We start from the raw sequence: 22,807 nt of genomic DNA on the forward strand, positions 1-22,807 counted from the left end.
CAGTCTCAATTTGGCGATTACTTGTCTCACTGGAAAAAATGCTATGTTACTAAAAAGAAGCGTTCTGTGATACGTTTCTTCAAATTAAATATTTAAACAGGTTCACTAACGCAATAGAACTAATGTCCGACAGGCTTCCGTTCGCATCTGCAATCTTGTGTGTAACACCTTTCAGAAATTTGTCCACTTCTTGTGGAGATACTATCTTTACTAAAGAAGCCCTGAAAGTCCCGGAGTCGCCTGATTTAAAGTTCATCTTGTGGCCTTTCACCATTGACAACTTGTCGGCAATGGATATTGCCTGCCATGGCCAGTAGGAACTGTTGTGTGCGAGCACAAAAGGATAGGGATCATATTTTTTGTAAAAGATCCAACGCAGATTCATCGCTTTTTTCGTATCACTTGGTGAGTCAACGTAGTTTCTATTCGACATAATGCATTTGGTTGAGCGTGGTCCGTCGATAATAGGGTTATCGCTTAACTTAGAGAGAGACATTTCTTCTAAAAACCAAAAAAGAATTGCTAATCTCAGACGACTTTATAAAAACATAAACAACAATTAATCTATGTCTTCTAGATAAAAGTCAGTAGGTATCAATTCGCCTTTGCTTGACCTTCAAGAAGTCGTCTACTTCAAACTACGCAAATTCGAAACAAGCAGCATACAGGTATTTATACACTCGTTCTGCCATTCTTAGAATACGATAAACAGATTGTATGACAATCAACCAATATTCTACTAGACCGATTCGAAATTGTCACTAATCTTTCAAGATTCTAAAAACAGTCCTCAAAAATTCTTTCAAATTTTCCCCCAACTATCGGGTGGATTTCGATACAGCAAAAGAACTCTCGCTTCTATGGTGCTCCCCAGCTATCGGGTGAGACTAAAGAAAAAGAAGAATCCCCCAACTATCGGGTGGAGCTATAGAAATTTAATTATTATAATCCTTTTGTTCCCCCAACTATCGGGTGGACTTCGATACAGCAAAAGAGCTCTTGGTTTTAAAGTGCTCCCCAGCTATCGTGTGAGACTAGAAAAATGGAAGAGTCCCCCAAATATTGGGTGGAACTGTAGAAATTTGAAATTTCAAAACTATAAACTTCAATTTTACAGCTCTAAAACTTGCTTATGGCGGAAAAAATTGTGAAGTCTGAATTTTAAATTGAACGCATTGAAAGCAACTTCAATTAAAATTGGGCAAAGTTATATCAAAAAGATCTAGGCGGGCTTCAGGGGCACTACTGCACCTGTTTACCAAATCAAATCCAGCATTAACTTACCACCAGTCCTTCATATGAACATTATCAGGCAGGAAATCTTCCTCATAAGAAAAGAATCGAAAGTGCAGTTTTAGTTTATTTTCCGCCAAGCGATTGTTGAGTGCTCTAATTATATCGAACGGTTCCTCGCAAGAAGAAATACGGTTGATCACTTGCCATATGATGAGTTTTACATTGTTACCGTTGCAGAAGTTTCTTAACTGTGTAAGTTGCCCGATCACCATTTTCATCTCCTCTTTATATTGTATCGTATCGTTTGGCTTTGCGATTAAGTTGTTACCACCTAGCATGACCGTACAGACCTCGTGTTCTTTGATAGCGTCTTTTAGTTCAAGCCACGTGCTTCCTCGTGCTTCTATTGTAAAGTTCGATGGGAATCGGAAGACATCTGCAATTCTTTTAAGGTGGGAGTCCCCAATAAGTGGCACATGTGCCATTGCTATCTCAAAAACTTTGAAAAAAATTAACACGTCTATTTTGCTTAGCCTACCTACTATGCCACCTCGACCCGTGTGACTGGGACCTTGCTAAGTTCTAAAAAGTATAATAAAACATATTTAAAAGCAACTGGTATTAAAATCCAGCGCTCAAATACCCAAAAAACCATAGCCTCAAAGATCATAACCTGACCAATGTTGGCTGCAATGATGGTACCACGTGAAACTCTCAGCCGCAAAGTGGCCATAGTCACCATAAAGAGCATTCATGCTCACGGAATGAACAGTCTGAGATGTGGAATAATAGAAAAAGGACAGCTGAGAACAGGCTACTGTTAATACACTGCAGACTGAACGCCGGGTCTTTCCCAAAATAGCCCCCCATGAAAATTTTGCACGTGCGTCTGGGGGTTACAACAAAGCAATTACAACAAATTTCGGATCTCTACCGTCTGCGCATTATAGCCCACTCATGAAATTATAGCCCCCCATTATGGTATAATTACCATGATTCGGGGCTATAGGTTACATGCCCACTAAGCTGGGGGGGCTATAATGGGAAAGACCCGTCTTTGGGTTCTCACACAATTTCGACGCTTATCTTGCAATTAATCTTGCAAAATTTGCACGCTTATCTTGCAAGATTCTTGCACACCTGCTCGGCTCTAATCATAGCACCATATTTTGAGTGCCAGCTCCACTTTGATTTACTAGCAAGTTTAGGGTTGAGATGGCAGTCATTCAATAACTCTGTTCTCTGATTCATTGTAACAAGGCAGTGGAATTGGGTTTAACCAGAAGCCTCTAACTGGTCATAACTAGGAAAGTTGTAACTTCCCAGCGCGTTATAACTTCCCAGCGCGTCGGGTGGTTTGTCCTAGCACCACGTGGATCTGTCCTAGCATCCTCGTCAGGACAAGTCCACCTTTTGTCCTGACGAGGATTTGTAGCTAAATGGAACGGGGTGTTGAAACAATGACCCCATTCAGTACGAACGTTATGATAATTCTGTATCCAGCCCGTTTCAAACTCTCTGACATGCTCATTACACATTTTTTATTAGCGGAGGACCTTCAGTTCAGGCAGTCGGGACGCGCTGGAGCTGGCCCGGGCTTGCATCCTTGAGCATGTCATCTGAACGAGGCAAGGGCAAAACGAAAATTTCACAACCGCACTAACTGAAGTGCCTCTTTTAACAACGCGAAATGAAAACAGATTACTCGAGCTTCACCAGCGAACTACAAGTCAAGTGATAATACATACTAAACTAAAAATTAAAAATTGCACCCGCAGTGTTCGCACCCCCCTGTCTCAGCCCCCCACCTCACTGAACAAAAAGCTTTATATCTCGGCAACCACTGAACGAAAAGTAAAAATTTTTGTTGTTTTGGAATCAGGACAAATAGGGCTCTCATATGAACAAAGAAAAAAAGTTAAATATCACAGGACAAAAAATCGATTTTTGGCTACATGGCTGATTTTCGCCAAAACGCTCTATTTTCCAAAAAATGGCCAATTTTACCATTCAAATGGCTTATAGTAAAAAAGCATTGTTATTATAGTAAACTATATTAAAAATGCAAAAAAATGAGCCCTCATACAAGCTTTAATTCGTTCAAACAAAAAAGTTATTAACCTTTGAAACTTTGAAAATTTTCAATTTTTCAAAAATTCGACACCTGTTAGGGTAGGTGCAGAGCCTTTTTTCACAATGAAAAATGGAGAAAAAACAAAAGTTCTATATAGCAAAATGAGACTCACTAAATAAGCTTTATTTTGATACCAAGAACGTTATAAAAAAACTACTGCAATAGAAAACTATTAGCCCAGAAACCAGCAATTTGTCTTAATTTTTGTGTATTTTCATGATAAATTGCCTTTTCAAAGTTGTTTAGATTTCTCAAAAGCAAAACTTTTTTATGTTGTCCGATTTCACTGCTAATGGGCTTTGTAGGGATATTAAATTTTCTATAAATCTCTCATTTTTCATTGAGTTACAACACTTGTTTTGGAAAACAGTTACGAAAAACAAAAAAGTTTTTCCAAGTTCAAAGTCAAAATAAAAGACTTTTAACAGATAAAATCAATGCCTCATTATTGGAAACGTATTTTGTGCTTACGAGAAGTGTGGTAAACCTTTGTGAGACATTGTTGCTTTTGGTGTAACGGAAAAACAGTAACTATTTGTGACAAAAAATTTAAAAAAAAAATTGCGTAAACGACGTTTTCAAAGGAGTTGCCTGATATCACCCTCTTGGAAATCTAAGCAAGAGATATCTGTAAGTTAAGACCTAACTGCAAGCTCTCAGAACTGCTGGCATACCATGCAGCGAGCAAACATAATACAATTAATCTCAAAACTTTTCAATTTTTTGTTTTTCTCTTCTTTTTTACTTATAAAAAGCAGTTGCAGGTGCCTTTTTATTGAAAATGTGGGGAAAGTACCGGAATAATGAAGAACAATATAAGACCCACTAAACAGGCTTTATTTTTATATTAAGAACGTTATAAAACACAATTTCAATAGAAAAAGTTTAGCCCAGAAACCAGCAATTTGTCTTAATTTTTGTGTTTTTTCATGATAAATTGCCTTTTCAAAGTTGTTTAGGAATTTCAAAAGCAAAACTTTTTTATGTTGTTCAATTGCAGTGCTAAGGGGCTTTGTAAGGATATTAGATTTTCCATAAATCTCTCATTTTTCATTGAGTTAAAACTCTTGTTTTGGAAAACAGTTACGAAAAACAAAAAGGTTTTTCCAAGTTCAAAGACAAAATAAAAGACGTTTAACAAATAAAATCAATGTCTCATTATTGGAAACGTGTTTTGTGCTTACGAGAAGTGTGGAAAATTTTTTTGAGACCTTGTTGCTCTTGGGGTAACGGAAAAACAGTAACTATTTGTGACAAAAAATTAAAAAAAAATTTGCGTAAACGACATTTTCAAAGGAGTTGCCTGATATCACCCTCTTGGAAATCTAAGCTAAAGATATCTGTAAGTCAAGACCTAAATGCAAGTTCTCAGACCTAGTTGCATACCATGCAGCGAGCAAACATAATACAATTAATCTCAAAACTTTTCAGCTTATTGTTTTTCTCTTCTTTTTTACTTATATAAAGCAGTTGCAGAGGCCTTTGTATTGGAAATGTGGTGAAAGTACTGGAATAATAAATAGCAATATAAGACCCACCAAACGAGCTTTGTTTTGATATTAAGAAGGTTATAAAACACAACTGCAATAGAAAAAGTTTAGCCCAAAAACCAGCAATTTGTCTTAATTTTTGTGTATTTTCATGATAAATTGCCTTTTCAAAGTTGTTTAGAGGTTTCAAAAGCATAATTTTTTTTGTTGTTTGAGTTCAGTGCTAAGGGTTTTGTAAGGATATTAAATTTTCCATAATTCTTTCATTTTTCATTGAGTTACAACACTTTTTTTGGAAAACAATTACGAAAAACAAAAATGTTTTTCCAAGTTCAAAGTCAAAATAAAAGACTTTAAACAAATAAAATCAATGTCTCATTATTGGAAACGTATTTCGTGCTCACGAGAAGTGTGGGAAACCTTTTTGAGACATTGTTGCTTTTGGGGTAACGGAAAAACAGTAACTACTTTTGACAAAAAATTTAAAAAAAACTTGCGTAAACGACGTTTTCAAAGGAGTTGCCTGATATCACGCTCTTGGAAATCTAAGCAAGGGATATCTGTAAGTTAAGACCTAACTGCAAGCTCTCAGAACTGTTTGCATACCATGCAGCGAGCAAACATAATACAATTAATCTCAAAACTTTTCGATTTTTTTATTTTTCTCTTATTTTTTACTTATATAAAGCAGTTGCAGAGGCCTTTTTATTGAAAATGTGGGGAAAGTAACGGAATATTAAATAGCAAAATAAGAGCCACTAAACAAGTTTTATTATGATATTAAGAGCGTTATAAAACACAACTGCAATAGAAAAAGTTTAGCCCAGAAACCAGCAATTTGTATTAATTTTTGTGCTTTTTCTTGATAAATTGCCTTTTCAAAGTTGTTTAGAGTTTTCAAAATCAAAAGATTTTTGTGTTATTTGAGTGCAAAACTATTGAGTTTTGTAAGAAAGTTCATTTTTTCATAAATCATTTTTCATTGAGTTACAACACTTTTTTTGGAAAACAATTACGAAAAACAAAAATGTTTTTCAAAGTTCAAAGTCAATATAAAAGACTTTTAACAAATAAAATCAATTTCCATTTAATGGAAACTCATTTCTTGCCTAAAACATTGTGGGAAACTTTTTTGAGATATTGTTGATTTTGGGATAACGGAAGAACAGTAACTATTTGTGAGAAAAAATTAAAGAAAAATTGCGTAAACGACATTTTCAAAGGAGTTGCCTGATAGCACCCTCTTGGAAGTCTAATCAAGAGATATCTGTAAGTTAGGACATAACTGCATGTTCTAAGACCTGGTTGCATACCATGCAGTGGGCAAACACAATACAATGATTCTCGAAACTTTTTATTTTTTGTTTTCTGTTGATTAAATGTGGACTTGGCAAAAATCGTAAATGATCAATTTTATTTGCCTTCCCGTTCATTTAAAAAACGTTCTATAGCAGAAAAGCACTCCTACTCAGGGTAGCAAACGGCTATAATTCAAAAACTTCAAACATAGATTTTTTTGCCTTAAATCATTTTTTCTCTCGCTCCTAAACAGAAAGTTTCATTTATACTCTACCGGTTATAACGTATTTGAAACACTGGTTTCTAGAAAAATTTTTTAATAGTTGTTTTTCAAACTTTTATTGCCTAAGCTATATGTGAAAAGACTAGTGAACACCAAGAAAGGTGATAGTATAGCCTTCAAAGACTTCCAGCTTTTTGTTTACAATGTTTTATACGATTTTTTTCTCTTGAAATAAACCTTTCCCTGTCTCCAGTCACATTGAATGATTTAAACAGCGTTTTATCTCCTGTTGCATACTTCACATAGGACTAGTTTAGAAGGCTCTGGAAAAAAGTTAAAAAGTTACGCATTACATTAAAATTGGCTGTTAACAAGCAATTAAATTTATTTTTGCTCTATGAAGTTTTATGACTACGGCTTTTCCATAAAGTAATGCAAAAATGTCACCTGAGGCTCATTTTTGAGTTGACTGTAAAGAAATTGCAATTCTCGAAACATCTGGAATTTACGATTTCTAAATCTTAGGATTCAAAAAAAATTTTTTTTTTATGAAGTTCTATGACTACAACTTTTCCATAAATACGGTATCACTGAAAAATAATTTTTTCGATTTTTTTTTCTATTTAATTTTTCTGAAACACACTAATTGTGCATTGTTTTAGCCCTCTTCCAGATTTCTTTAAAAGTTTGTTATTTTACAACTTTCATACAATGAGAGTTCTATGATTACAACTTTTCATAGAAGCCATAATATGAAGTTGTAATTTTATAACTTTTTGAATTATGGGGTCAACCCGGGTAATAGCTATGTCTCTGGATGCGCTTACACAGAAGCTCCAGAGCTTTTAAAAAAAATTTTTAAATTGATGTACATTTTTTTTATGCTTCGAATTGAGCGGCAAAATTTCGAGTGGCACTGGTTTTTCAAAGGGTGCCTCAACCTGTTTCCATGATCAGAGTGGATAATTGTCATCACATCGGGCTGCCGAATAATCTTTTCCAAGTAGTTAGCAAGGTGGATGTCCATGTGTTTGGCATTGGTTCCATCGCCATTGTGATTTAGATTCAACTCGACAACCGTGAAGAAGGGATAGTTGTGGTCCTCAAAGTTTTTCTGAATGTTGAACAAATTCTCAAAGCGGTGTCGGACCTACAAAATGCTGTTAAATTCTTTGACATAACTCATTGAAAGTTGATTATTTTAAGTTCCCTTAGGTTAAAGTTCACCTGATTTTAAAGAAACTCTCGATAGATCAAGTGCCCAGGTTTAGGTGCCCAGACCGACTAGACCTCTGATCAGACCATCGTTGTGCGGATACCTTCGCATGGTACGGTCGAGTTACATGGTCTAGAAAAGTCTCCGAGCGCACTTTAGTCTGAACAATGGTCTGGAACTTGTGTGATCAGAGTCGGATTCGAGCCCACAAAAGTCTAATCAGAGAAGATTTCGAGCGCTATTAGGTCTGATCAGGTCTAAAAACTTTTTCTGATCAGAGACAATTTCGAGCGCACATTTGTCTGATCAGGAGTGATTTTTGAGCGGACGATAGCCTTATCAGAGGTCAATTCCGTCTGGGTTGGTCGGATCAGAGACGACTTTGGTCCAGACCTCAACCTGAGTTGTGAAGAGTTTTTACCAGAATTAGACCTTAAAACCTAAATAAAGACAAAGTTTAGGGAATTATAAAAGTTAAAAAAACACGACACAAAATAGTTTCTTAAGTGAAAAATCCCCTGACATACTGTTTTTGTATCTTTTCAATTAAAATTACTGCAAAGTTACTTGTTTACAGATTGTTTAGCAATTATATTCTTTGACTTAGACGTAGTTCAAGTAAGCATGAAAAAGTAAGCATGAGTTGAATAAATGCACTAGATTTGTCAGAAATCACACATGATCAGAGTGAGTTGTGTAAAACAAAAGATCGTGAGCGAAAGAGGAAGCAGTGTTTAAACAAAATATCTAGAGTAATAGCATTTTGTGAAGAAAAGGCTTTTTGATAATAAATCGATAGTATAATATTTGACAAATTAATTTGGTAAAAAATATTGTTCATCAATAGAAATTATAACATGACGGAATAACGTCGGGCGAATGACTCTCAAACGACAAGCAAGCAAGTGAGAGGAGGGGAGGTGACTGAAGAGTGTCAAACTCTTTGGATTAAGAATCGCCCTTCACACTCACTATAAATGGATGTCTCCTCGAAACTTTTGGTGAAATGCATAAATAGAGGTTAGTAAAGGGTAAGGCGATAAAGGAACTGCTCTGTCACTTAATGCTCTCTTGCTTTTACCCGTTTGTTTTGCTTTAGAGAGAGCAGTATTATTATAACTGACATAAATTTTGTTTGAGAGCAGTTGTTTAGTTTCAGCATGTCATAAACTAGTTAACTATTTTTAATTTCTCTTGCATTTGATGTTCGAGAGCTTATTTTGAAATCATTGTAAAACAGGAATCCTAAAATCTGAGCAAATGACGGACCGTTTGAGCTCAAGTTTTAAAATACCTGGTTTCTATATGATATTTTTATTACTAGTTTGTTATCAACAAAATGGGCACTCATGATAACATATTTTTTAACACTGTTTTGAAATCTGTTCGAGTTAAACCTGTGCAGTAAGAATGAAAAAATTACAGATCACGAACGGAACACAAAATTATACCCAGCAGATTGATTGCGGGAAAGTAGCCGTAATTGAATCTAAAAACTCGATTTGGATTAAAAGTACAGAACTGAAAAAAAAACATTTTTTAAAGAAGAACTATTTTGAAATCTTTTTTAGATGGACAGACTTTATTAATGAGAAGATACAAAATCTGGAAACAATGCCAGTCATCATAAGGGATAGAAACTAAGACTTATACGAACAACATTGAAATAGCAAGCATGAAATATCAGGACTTTTGGGTTCCAACGTTTTTTTATTTCTTTATCCAATATTAACAGCTTTAAAGCTAGAGCATATAAGGCAACATTATATTAAACCTTTTTTATTTCACGCAAAATTTTGAACCAGCTGTGAATTAACGTAAATTCAAACCGAATTTTATCTAAAGAAATGAGAACTGTGGCCAAAAGAAACCCTGATTGAATTGTATTTAAATAAAATTATCAAAAGCTGTGCAAGCAACAACAGACTCAAAAGGTCATGGCGCGAGAAGTCTGTTCAAAAGAACCGGAGATTTCTAAAGATTCCTGCAGAGAGCTCAAAAGGGCCAAGGTTAGAAAATCCTTCAGATCCCTGAAATTTGGAAAAGCACCTGGAAAAAGTGGCGCTGTTCACAAAGGAGTTAATTCTCTTCTCACAAAAGTGTACAAAAGCATCTGCACAGAGGGAACAAAACTGCCCAAAGTATACAAAGACGCGAAAATCATTAGTTTAATCAAGAAAAGGCTCAAGACAGACCTGAACAACTATTGATCCCTATTCAAGCTAGAAGTCAAAAGAAGCTTTTTTTGTATTATAAAAAAAGCAAAGTTGAAGGGAGAACCCATCACAAACTGGCCAAGTACAGTTTGGCTTCAAAAAAAGATTCACTCTGCCAGCAGTTTTTGGTCTGAGAGCAATCATACAAGACTCTCGACAAGACTAGAAAATCTAGAAAGGAGCTATTAATGGTTTTCATCGACATTGTTGAAGCAGTTTGACTCGGTTGACAGCGTAACCATGATGAGATCTCTAACAGCTTCTGAAGTCAAAAACTCACTCAGAAGCCTGATATGGCAGATACATGGAAACTCTCCGGGGAACTGGTCTCAGAGTACAAATTGAAATTTGAAGTAAGGATCAGGCAACGATGTGACATCGGTTCTCAAATATATAGTTTAATATTTGATAGAGTCTGTAAAGAGAAGCTATCCGCAAAATATCTTCTCGCTTATGCGTATGACTTACTAATACTGGCAAAAAGTGAGCAGCAAGCGCTGAGCAAGCTAAAAAGACTCAACTTGGAGGCGGAAAATGCTGGCATGGATATATCATTTCCAAAAATTGAATTAATGACATCGAACGTGGAAGGAGCATGAAATGTCAGACTCCACGGAAATTGACTGAAAGTAGTTACTGAGTTTGAGCATCGGGGTTTGATATTAAATGGCCAATCTGACATAAAGGCCGCTGTGGGAAGTAATCGCAATAAACCTAGAACAGCTGTTGTAAAGATAAGACCTGCGCTAGTTAGCTCTACTCTTACAATGGAATGTAAATGTCGGCAAAATGAGATATGTGTCAGATCACTATTGCTGTGTGGGCGCGAAACAGTCATAACACAAGAGAAGGTCGTCAACAAAATGGGACTGCTCTCAACAAAACCCGTAGTACGGCCCTTTACATGCAGCAAGAAAACGAAAAAACTACTGAAACTCTTGCACTGAAAGTTCCTCTACGAGACAACAAGAACAAACTCGCAGTAAGAAGCTCAAAGCTTTGGCTGAGTCTCAAGAAATTGCATGACGAAAAATTCATAACGAGAAGGAGGAAAACGTATTCCAAAGACTGGATTTGTGCTCTCAATTTTAACTCGCAGAGACTGTGTTTAAATGACATTGACGAATGGTTAAGAAACTCATCAATAAAGAGTGATCATTGAATGTAAATACTCAAGTGAAATCAGTGAGCACGAAAGACCAAATTATTGCATTTGAGAAATGAAATTGTGTTTGGCCCTTTCCGACAAGAAAAGAGATGCTCAGAAATCTCGGAAACAACTAGTCTGAAAGTGACGATGGATTGGAAAGGACTCATATCAAAGTAAATAAACCCACTAGTGTTTCAATTGTATGTCCAGTTTCGGGCTGCATAATGACAAACAAACTGATCAGATGGTGGCTTGACCAAATGAAAAAAGCACACCCTTAATGTACAATAGTGGATAATGCTAATGTCATTGAGGAGATCAAAAAAACCGCAGAACAGCAAGGCAGTGAACTCAAAGTGAACACAGTGATTAAAGATGAGGCGGAAATTCAGTTCCCGCTATGTCCTTAAGCGTGCAAACTCGTCAAGAAAGTTCAGAATCAGTGGTCGACAAAAGACAGATGGTCATACACCAAGAACTGCCCAATTGGTGGAACAGGGACTCGAGTCCTTAAAAAAATAGTCGACTCTGTATTTTACTCACTTAGGTCAAAACGTTGTCTGAAAAATTGTTCATCCGATGACAAAAAATTCTAAATAATACCAAAGAAGAGGGCCATTATAATAGCAGCTCAAACGATTGGTGCGGCTATTAAACATTTGTGATAAAAACTTTTTTTGATTGTGTCTCCTTAGCACATAATTGAATATTTTTAGTGACAAATTCGTGTACAATCACAGCAGAAACATTGTACTGTTGCTTGCTACGCGTTTTTGAAAGGAAATTTAAGCGGCGCGTGTCCAGACTTTGACATTTCGGGCATTTTGCGCAGCTATAAGGAGACTTAAAAGTCATTTTCAACAACTAAGCTCAATTTAAAATCATAAAAACATTGAAACGTTGATCTTACAAAAAATCAAAGCGCCCACTTGAACTATTAACCTCCAGTTGCGTATGGGACTCGAACTGCTGACCTCCTGTTTGCTTGTTGCCTCTTCTACCATTGTGCCATAGTACCTTGGTTTCCTTAAGAGCCGCAATTCTTATAAAGCGTAGATCTTACATATTTTGCGTTGAATTTAGCGTAGATTTTACATATTTTGCGTTGATTTTGCGTAGCATTTAAACTTTTATTCAACGCATTTACCATGTAAGGCGTACTGGGAAAAATTTAATTTCTTTTAAAAGTTTTGAAAAAAAATTGAATTCCTAAAATGGTCTGAATTGGTTTTTGCACCGTAAGAGAGCAGCCGTCCCACCACCGCCACCCCTCTCGAACCTCACCCCCCCACCACCACCACCAACTCTCTCGTACCCCCACACGCACCCACCACCTAAATTCAACGCAAATTCCCGGGCCTAGGAATCTGGCCAAAATTATGTAAGATCAGCGGCAACTAGCGTTGACAAGTGGAAAAATTCACCGCAATTTTCTGGCAAAAGTTTGCGTTGAATGCGTTGAATTTGAAAACAAAATCAACGCATTCAGTGCAAAATTATGTAAAAAAAATTGCGGTGAATTTTCCGACTTGTCAACGCTAGTTGCCGCTGATCTTTTATATTTAGCGTTGAAATTAGCGTAGATCTTACATGATTAGCGTTGAATTTAGCGTAGATCTTACATAATTATCGTTGAATTTAGCGTAGATTTTACATATTTTTGCGTTCAATTTAGCGTTGATCTTACAAAAAATCAAAGCGTCCACTTGAACTATTAACCTCCAGTTGCGTATGGGAATCGAACTGCTGACCTCCTGTTTGCTTGTCGCCTCTTCTACCATTGTGCCACAGTACCTTGGTTTCCTTAAAAGCCGTAATTATTATAAAGCGTAGATCTTACATATTTTGCGTTGAATTTAGCGTAGATCTTACATATTTTGCGTTGATTTTGCGTAGTGTTTAACTTAGCATTTTCAAAGCATTTACCATGTGAGGCGTAATGGGAAAAAATTAAATTTTTTAAAAAGTTTTGAAAAAAATTTGAATTGCTAAAAGGGTTTGAATTGGTTTTTGCACCTTAAGGGAGCACTCAAAGGTTTTTTTTGCTGACTTCATTTTTCCCACTTCTGCAGTATAGGGGTTAAAACAGTAAAAAATTAATTTTTCGAAAAAAAACTTGAAAAGTTTAAAATCCTAAAATGGTCTGAATTGGATTTTGCACTATAAAACAGCACTAAAAATGATTTTTTTCTGACCTCATGTTTTTCACTTTTGCAGTACAGGGTTCGAAACAGTGAAAAAAATTTATTGTTTGAAAAAAATTTTGAAAAAGTTCTGAAATCGTAAAATGGTCTGATATGGATTTTGCACTATAAAATAGCACTAAAAAGTGATTTTTTGCTGACTTCACTTTTCTAACTTGTACAGTATAGGGGGTCGAAACAGCCAAAAAAATTATTTTTTTGAAAAAAAAGTTGAAAAATTTTTGAAATCGTAAAGTGGTCTGAAATCGAATGGAAAGATTAGCGTTGAAAGCGTTGAATTTATGTAAGATCAACGCTAAAATTCAACGCTAAATATGTAAGATCTACCCCGAAATTCAACGCAAAACTATGTATGATTAGCGTTGAATGCGTTGAATATATGTAAGATAAACGCTAAATTTCAACTATAAATATGTAAGATCTACGCCAAAATTCAACGCAAAAGTATGTAAGATTAGCAATGAATGCGTTGAATTTATTTAAGATCAACGCTAAATTCAATGCTTAATATGTAAGTTCTACGCTAAAAGTCAACACTAAATATATAAGATCTACGCCAAAATTCAACGCAAAACTATGTAAGATTAGCATTGAATGCGTTGAATTTATATAATTTCAACGCTAAATTCAACGCTAAATATGTAAGATCTACGCTAAATTCAACGCTAGATATGTAGCATCTACGCTAAAATTCAACGCTAAATATGTAAGATCTAGCCCGAAAATCAACGCAAAACTATATAAGATTAGCGTTGAATGCGTTGAAAATATGTAAGATAAACGCTAAATTTCAACTATAAATAGGTAAGATCTACGCCAAAATTCAACGCAAAAGTATGTAAGATTAACGTTGAATGCGTTGAATTTATGTAAGATCAACGCTAAGTTCAACGCTTAATATGTATGATCTACGCTAAAAGTCAACGCTAATTATGTAAGATCTACGCCAAAATTCAACGCAAAACTATGTAAGATTAGCGTTGAAAGCGTTGAATTTATATAAGTTCAACGCTAAATTCAACGCTAAATATGTAAGATCTACGCTAAATTCAACGCTAAATATGTAGCATCTACGCTAAAATTCAACGCTAAATATGTAATATCTACCCCGAAAATCATCGCAAAACTATGTAAGATTAGCGTTGAATGCGTTGAATATTTGTAAGATAAACGCTAAATTTCAACTATAAATAGGTAAGATCTACGCCAAAATTCAACGCAAAAGTATGTAAGATTAGCGTTGAATGCGTTGAATTTATGTAAGATCAACGCTAAATTCAACGCTTAATATGTATGATCTAAGCTAAAAGTCAACGCTATTTATGTAAGATCTACGCCAAAATTCAACGCAAAACTATGTAAGATTAGCGTTGAATGCGTTGAATTTATGTAAGTTCAACGCTAAATTCAACGCTAAATATGTAAGATCTACGCTAAATTCAACGCTTAATATGTAGCATCTACGCTAAAATTCAACGCTAAATATGTAAGATCTACCCCGAAAATCAACGCAAAACTATGTAAGATTAGCGTTGAATGCGTTGAATATTTGTAAGATAAACGCTAAATTTCAACTATAAATAGGTAAGATCTACGCCAAAATTCAACGCAAAAGTATGTAAGATTAGCGTTGAATGCGTTGAATTTATGTAAGATCAACGCTAAATTCAACGCTTAATATGTATGATCTAAGCTAAAAGTCAACGCTAATTATGTAAGATCTACGCCAAAATTCAACGCAAAACTATGTAAGATTAGCGTTGAATGCGTTGAATTTATATTATTTCAACGCTAAATTCAACGCTAAATATGTAAGATCTACGTTAAATTCAACGCTAAATATGTAGCATCTACGCTAAAATTCAACCCTAAATATGTAAGATCTACCCCGAAAATCAACGCAAAACTATGTAAGATTAGCGTTGAATGCGTTGAATATATGTAATATAACGGCTAAATTTCAACTATAAATAGGTAAGATCTACGCCAAAATTCAACGCAAAAGTATGTAAGATTAGCGTTGAATGCGTTGAATTTATGTAAGATCAACGCTAACTTCAACGCTTAATATGTATGATCTACGCTAAAAGTCAACGCTAATTATGTAAGATCTACGCCAAAATTCAACGCTAAATATGTAAGATCTACCCCGAAAATCAACGCAAAACTATGTAAGATTAGCGTTGAATGCGTTGAATATTTTTAAGATAAACGCTAAATTTCAACTATAAATAGGTAAGATCTACGCCAAAATTCAACGCAAAAGTATGTAAGATTAGCGTTGAATGCGTTGAATTTATGTAAGATCAACGCTAAGTTCAACGCTTAATATGTATGATCTACGCTAAAAGTCAACGCTAATTATGTAAGATCTACGCCAAAATTCAACGCAAAACTATGTAAGATTAGCGTTGAATGCGTTGAATTTATATAAGTTCAACGCTAAATTCAACGCTAAATATGTAAGATCTACGCTAAATTCAACGCTAAATATGTAGCATCTACGCTAAAATTCAACGCTAAATATGTAAGATCTACCCCGAAAATCAAAGCAAAACTATGTAAGATTAGCGTTGAATTCGTTGAATATTTGTAAGATAAACGCTAAATTTCAACTATAAATAGGTAAGATCTACGCCAAAATTCAACGCAAAAGTATGTAAGATTAGCGTTGAATGCGTTGAATTTATGTAAGATCAACGCTAAATTCAACGCTTAATATGTATGATCTACGCTAAAAGTCAACGCTAATTATGTAAGATCTACGCCAAAATTCAACGCAAAACTATGTAAGATTAGCGTTGAATGCGTTGAAATTATATAAGTTCAACGCTAAATTCAACTCTAAATATGTAAGATCTACGCCAAAATTCAACGCACAAGTATGTAAGATTAGCGTTGAATAAGTTGAATTTAAGTAAGATCAACGCTAAATTCAACGCTAAATATGTAAGATCTACACTAAAGTTCAACGCAACATTATGTAAGATTAGCGTTGAATGCGTTGAATTTATTTAAGTTCAACGCTAAATTCAACGATAATTATGTAAGATCTACGCTAAAGTTCAACGGTAAATTTGTAAAATCTACGCCAAAAATCAACGCAAATCTATTTAAGATTAGCGTTGAATGCGATGAATTTATGTAAGATCAATGCTAAAATTCAACGCTAAACATGTAAGATCTACGCCACAATTCATTGCTAAATATGTAAGATCTACGCCAAAAATCAACGCAAAACTATGTGAGATTAGCGTTGAATGCGTTGAATTTATGTAAGTTCAACGCTAAATTCAACGCTAAATATGTAAGATCTACGCCAAAATTCAACGCAAAAGTATGTAAGATTAGCGTTGAATGCGTTGAATTTATGTAAGATCAACGCTAAATTCAACGCTAAATATGTAGGATCTACGCTAAAATTCAACGCTAAATATGTAAGATCTACACCAAAGTTCAACGCAACATTATGTAAGATTAGCGTTGAATGCGTTGAATTTATATAAGTTCAACAATAAATTCAATGCTAAATATGTAAGATCTACGCTAAAGTTCAACGCTAAATTTGTAAGATCTACGCCAAAAATCAACGCAAAACTATGTGAGATTAGCGTTGAATGCGTTGAATTTATGTAAGTTCAACGCTAAATTCAACGCTAAATATGTAAGATCTACGCCAAAATTCAACGCAAAAGTATGTAAGATTAGCGTTGAATGCGTTGAATTTATGTAAGATCAACGCTAAATTCAACGCTAAATATGTAGGATCTACGCTAAAATTCAACGCTAAATATGTAAGATCTACACCAAAGTTCAACGCAACATTATGTAAGATTAGCGTTGAATGCGTTGAATTTATATAAGTTCAACAATAAATTCAATGCTAAATATGTAAGATCTACGCTAAAGTTCAACGCTAAATTTGTAAGATCTACGCCAAAAATCAACGCAAAACTATGTAAGATTAGCGTTGAATGCGTTGAATTTATGTAAGATCAACGCTAAATTCAACGCTAAATATGTAGGATCTACGCTAAAATTCAACGCTAAATATGTAAGATCTACACCAAAGTTCAACGCAACATTATGTAAGATTAGCGTTGAATGCGTTGAATTTATATAAGTTCAACAATAAATTCAATGCTAAATATGTAAGATCTACGCTAAAGTTCAACGCTAAATTTGTAAGATCTACGCCAAAAATCAACGCAAAACTATGTAAGATTAGCGTTGAATGCGTTGAATTTATGTAAGATCAACGCTAAATTCAACGCTTAATATGTATGATCTACGCTAAAAGTCAACGCTAATTATGTAAGATCTACGCCAAAATTCAACGCAAAACTATGTAAGATTAGCGTTGAATGCGTTGAAATTATATAAGTTCAACGCTAAATTCAACTCTAAATATGTAAGATCTACGCCAAAATTCAACGCACAAGTATGTAAGATTAGCGTTGAATAAGTTGAATTTAAGTAAGATCAACGCTAAATTCAACGCTAAATATGTAGGATCTACGCTAAAATTCAACGCTAAATATGTAAGATCTACACTAAAGTTCAACGCAACATTATGTAAGATTAGCGTTGAATGCGTTGAATTTATTTAAGTTCAACGCTAAATTCAACGATAATTATGTAAGATCTACGCTAAAGTTCAACGGTAAATTTGTAAAATCTACGCCAAAAATCAACGCAAATCTATTTAAGATTAGCGTTGAATGCGATGAATTTATGTAAGATCAATGCTAAAATTCAACGCTAAACATGTAAGATCTACGCCACAATTCATTGCTAAATATGTAAGATCTACGCCAAAAATCAACGCAAAACTATGTGAGATTAGCGTTGAATGCGTTGAATTTATGTAAGTTCAACGCTAAATTCAACGCTAAATATGTAAGATCTACGCCAAAATTCAACGCAAAAGTATGTAAGATTAGCGTTGAATGCGTTGAATTTATGTAAGATCAACGCTAAATTCAACGCTAAATATGTAGGATCTACGCTAAAATTCAACGCTAAATATGTAAGATCTACACCAAAGTTCAACGCAACATTATGTAAGATTAGCGTTGAATGCGTTGAATTTATATAAGTTCAACAATAAATTCAATGCTAAATATGTAAGATCTACGCTAAAGTTCAACGCTAAATTTGTAAGATCTACGCCAAAAATCAACGCAAAACTATGTAAGATTAGCGTTGAATGCGTTGAATTTATGTAAGATCAACGCTAAATTCAACGCTAAATATGTAGGATCTACGCTAAAATTCAACGCTAAATATGTAAGATCTACACCAAAGTTCAACGCAACATTATGTAAGATTAGCGTTGAATGCGTTGAATTTATATAAGTTCAACAATAAATTCAATGCTAAATATGTAAGATCTACGCTAAAGTTCAACGCTAAATTTGTAAGATCTACGCCAAAAATCAACGCAAAACTATGTAAGATTAGCGTTGAATGCGTTGAATTTATGTAAGATCAACGCTAAATTCAACGCTAAATATGTAGGATCTACGCTAAAATTCAACGCTAAATATGTAAGATCTACACCAAAGTTCAACGCAACATTATGTAAGATTAGCGTTGAATGCGTTGAATTTATATAAGTTCAACAATAAATTCAATGCTAAATATGTAAGATCTACGCTAAAGTTCAACGCTAAATTTGTAAGATCTACGCCAAAAATCAACGCAAAAGTATGTAAGATTAGCGTTGAATGCGTTGAATTTTTGTAAGATCAACGCTAAGTTCAACGCTAAATATGTAGGATCTACGCTAAAATTCAACGCTAAATATGTAAGATCTACACCAAAGTTCAACGCAACATTATGTACGATTAGCGTTGGATGCGTTGAATTTATATAAGTTCAACAATAAATTCAACGTTAAATATGTAAGATCTACACCAAAGTTCAACGCAACATTATGTAAGATTAGCGTTGAATGCGTTGAATTTATATAAGTTCAACAATAAATTCAATGCTAAATATGTAAGATCTACGCTAAAGTTCAACGCTAAATTTGTAAGATCTACGCCAAAAATCAACGCAAAACTATGTAAGATTAGCGTTGAATGCGTTGAATTTATGTAAGATCAACGCTAAATTCAACGCTAAATATGTAGGATCTACGCTAAAATTCAACGCTAAATATGTAAGATCTACACCAAAGTTCAACGCAACATTATGTAAGATTAGCGTTGAATGCGTTGAATTTATATAAGTTCAACAATAAATTCAATGCTAAATATGTAAGATCTACGCTAAAGTTCAACGCTAAATTTGTAAGATCTACGCCAAAAATCAACGCAAAAGTATGTAAGATTAGCGTTGAATGCGTTGAATTTTTGTAAGATCAACGCTAAGTTCAACGCTAAATATGTAGGATCTACGCTAAAATTCAACGCTAAATATGTAAGATCTACACCAAAGTTCAACGCAACATTATGTACGATTAGCGTTGGATGCGTTGAATTTATATAAGTTCAACAATAAATTCAACGTTAAATATGTAAGATCTACGCTAAAGTTCAACGCTAAATTTGTAAGATCTACGCCAAAAATCAACGCAAAACTATGTAAGATTAGCGTTGAATGCGTTGAATTTATGTAAGATCAACGCTAAAATTCAACGCTAAACATGTAAGATCTACGCCAAAATTCATTGCTAAATATGTATGATCTACGCCAAAAATCAACGCAAAACTATGTAAGATTAGCGTTGAATGCGTTGAATTTATGTAAGATCAACGCTAAATTCAACGCTAAATATGTAAGATCTACGCTAAAATTCAACGCTAAATATGTAAGATCTATGCCCAAATTCAACGCAAAATTATGTAAGATGAGCGTTTAGTGCGTTGAATTTATGTAAGATCAACGCTAAAATTCAACGCAAAATATGTAAGATCTACGCCAAAAATCAACGCAAAACTATGTAAGATTAGCGTTGAATGCGTTGAATTTATGTAAGATCAACGCTAAATTCAACGCTATATATGTAAGATCTACGCTAAAATTCAACGCTAAATAGGTAAGATCTACGCAAAAAATCAACGCAAAATTATGTAAGATTAGCATTGAATGCTTTGAATTTATGTAAGATCAACGCTAAAATTCAATGCAAAATTTGTAAGGTCTACGCAAAAATTCAACGCAAAATTATGTAAGATAAGCGTTGAATGCGTTGAATTTATGTAAGATCTACGCCTTAGCAACGCATTCAACGCCAATCTTACATAATTTGGCGTTTGTTAGCGTTGACACCTCGGCCCGGGAAGGGTCATAATCCGCAATTATCATTTTTTGGTTCAATTAAAAAGAGTCGACGTCAAAAAGTGCCAAAACTTGACCTGGTCAAGAAAAGAGCCGAAAACAGTGAATTCCGTTTAATTACCACAAATTGTTTGCTAAATAATACGAACAATATTTGCTTGGGTAATTTGATCTCATGTTCGGTTGTGATAGTTCCATCAAGACCCAAGAGCCCTGAGGCATGGCCATGGCCCGCCATAATTACTGTATAATTAATTATTCCATTGCTTCTGTTTTTTTGCTTTTAGTCTTTGGTGGTAAAACATTGAAATCCATCATCTCGCCACTTCAATGTGAATGGCCAATTTCAGTTGAAGTGATCTGATTGGTTGAGAAATAAATCGATTGAAAATTTGAACAAATTTTCGGAACTCTTATAATCGGCACAGTTATGCCTCGGCATAGTTGTACGTCAGCGAGTAGTATAAATGTTTTGAGGCTGTGAGTCTTTTTATGATAGCCGATAGCTTCAAATTTATTGTAGTCACGTTTATTGACAAGATCATTGGGAAAACTTGTGGTAAAATACCAAGTTTCTCATTTCGATGCCAACAATAATAGTTTAATGTCTTTGGGCCTTATAGGGGTGAAAAATGAATACAAAAGACTGTTTCTTTTTTTCAATACAGGATCTTTTTTATCTTTATATACAGGGTATTTCCTAGTGATTGTCACCTCGTAGTCACCATTGAGACAAACATCCTTGGACGTGTATGCCTTGTACTCTCCAGTGGATCTGGCCAGTATCTCACAGGCTGCCAGGGTGATGCCAGTGGTGGTGAAGGAAGACTTCTGGAACTCCTCGAAGTACATGTTTAGTCTCCTCTTATCGGACGAGGAGTGGTCGTTCGTCCTCCAGGGCCAGTGGTAACATGTGTCGTGGATGTAGGCTAAAATTCAGAACCATTGCAATGAAACAAGTCAACTTAATTTAGTTCCCCACCCTCGTAAGATCTGAAAAAATGCAATCTGAAAACATAGCCGGCAAGTTGCCGGAAAAAGCCGCCGTTGACGCGCTTGATGCACATTAGGATTGAAACGGAAAAAGAAAAGATAGCCGGCAGATTGGCGGAAAACACCCGCGATAGACGCTTGTGGCCTTCCATGAATTGAAACATTTAAATAAATAAGATAGAAAGCTCGACCACCAGTCCTTTAATAGACCACTAGACTTTTTGGGTTAGATTCGGACGTCAATTTTATGACACATACGTTCTATAAGGAGAATGCCCTAAAAGAGCTTTTTCAAAATTGATAATCGAAATCAAAAACTCAAGATTAATACTCAAGAATTAGGGCATATAAGTTTGGCACAATTTAGATGCACACTATCGATCTTTATCAAGTGAATGTTCAAAAAACTGAAAGTTCTATTACTGAGTTTAAAAGTCATTTTTTAGATAGGTAAGTCACGCAACTGACCTAAAAGCAGAAATGACGTCGTGCTCACAAATTTTAATTGCAAAGCAGTAGAAGTCACTGAATTCATTGAAAAGTCAATTAAAAGAAGTCAAGTCGTAACAATCATTGATGGAGACTAGTAATTAAAAAACACGATGTCCCCAATAATAGCCGCTATCGCTTCGCGGCTATTTAAAAAAGAGGTCGAAATTGACCATAATTTGTTCCGTTTTTTTCAGTGGTGTCAAAATAATGTTCCAATTTGGGCTGCAGTTTCAGTAATATTCTTAAACTATGCTTAATTCAGCTTCTAAATTGAAATCTGTTGAGCTTAATACTGATTTCAGCTAGCAAGCGCTCTAATGAATTTTGATAACCTAGCGCTCTAATGAATTTTGATAACCTAATGCACTATGACTTAATGACAGGGTTTTGTCGGTTTGTCCCATTCCTTTTGATTATGCTCTTTTGACATTGACAGTTTTTACCACATTTCGTAATTAATTGCGTGGAAGAAATTAAACTCCATTCAATGGAAACAGTGAGAGAGTAAGTCAGAAAACAAGCGTGAAAATTGTGACTTATGTAAAAACAAGAAATTAGATTGAAAAATTAAGCAAATTTAAGAAACATAGCAGGACAAGTCCAAACTTACAATTGAAAAAAGTTTCATTGCCTAAACGAAAACGACCGAGAACGGACTATGAGTGAAATGGGAAAAAAAGGTTCCAAAAAATTTAGATCAAAATTTTTTTTTTAAAAAAATCAGTGTCAGAATTCCGCATGTGAACCAAAAACCACTAACAAGAAATGGAAATTTAGTTCAAACAAAAAACTAGGCCTAGAATGAACTCTAAAGGGATGGGAAAGACCGTTTAGAAAACAATCCGATCCCAAAAATTGAAGAAAAAA

The 22,807-nt window shown here is 34.7% G+C and overlaps 1 protein-coding gene across 2 annotated transcripts in view; it reads right to left on the reverse strand.

Annotated features, from left to right (window-relative positions):
- The window catches only part of LOC142341574 (uncharacterized), a 106,328-nt gene that overhangs the window by 39,924 nt on the left and 43,597 nt on the right, over positions 1-22,807 (reverse strand). For both annotated transcript variants that reach the window (XM_075392621.1, XM_075392620.1), the window contains exons 8-9: positions 21,170-21,384; positions 7,324-7,532 (exon numbers count right to left, since the gene is read on the reverse strand). In XM_075392621.1, coding sequence (XP_075248736.1) covers positions 7,324-7,532; positions 21,170-21,384 — 424 coding nt within the window. The remainder of the gene's footprint in view (positions 1-7,323; positions 7,533-21,169; positions 21,385-22,807) is intronic.

This window comes from Convolutriloba macropyga, chromosome 6, assembly GCF_964194025.1.
Source record: "Convolutriloba macropyga chromosome 6, txConMacr16.3, whole genome shotgun sequence".
NCBI lineage: Eukaryota > Metazoa > Xenacoelomorpha > Acoela > Convolutidae > Convolutriloba > Convolutriloba macropyga.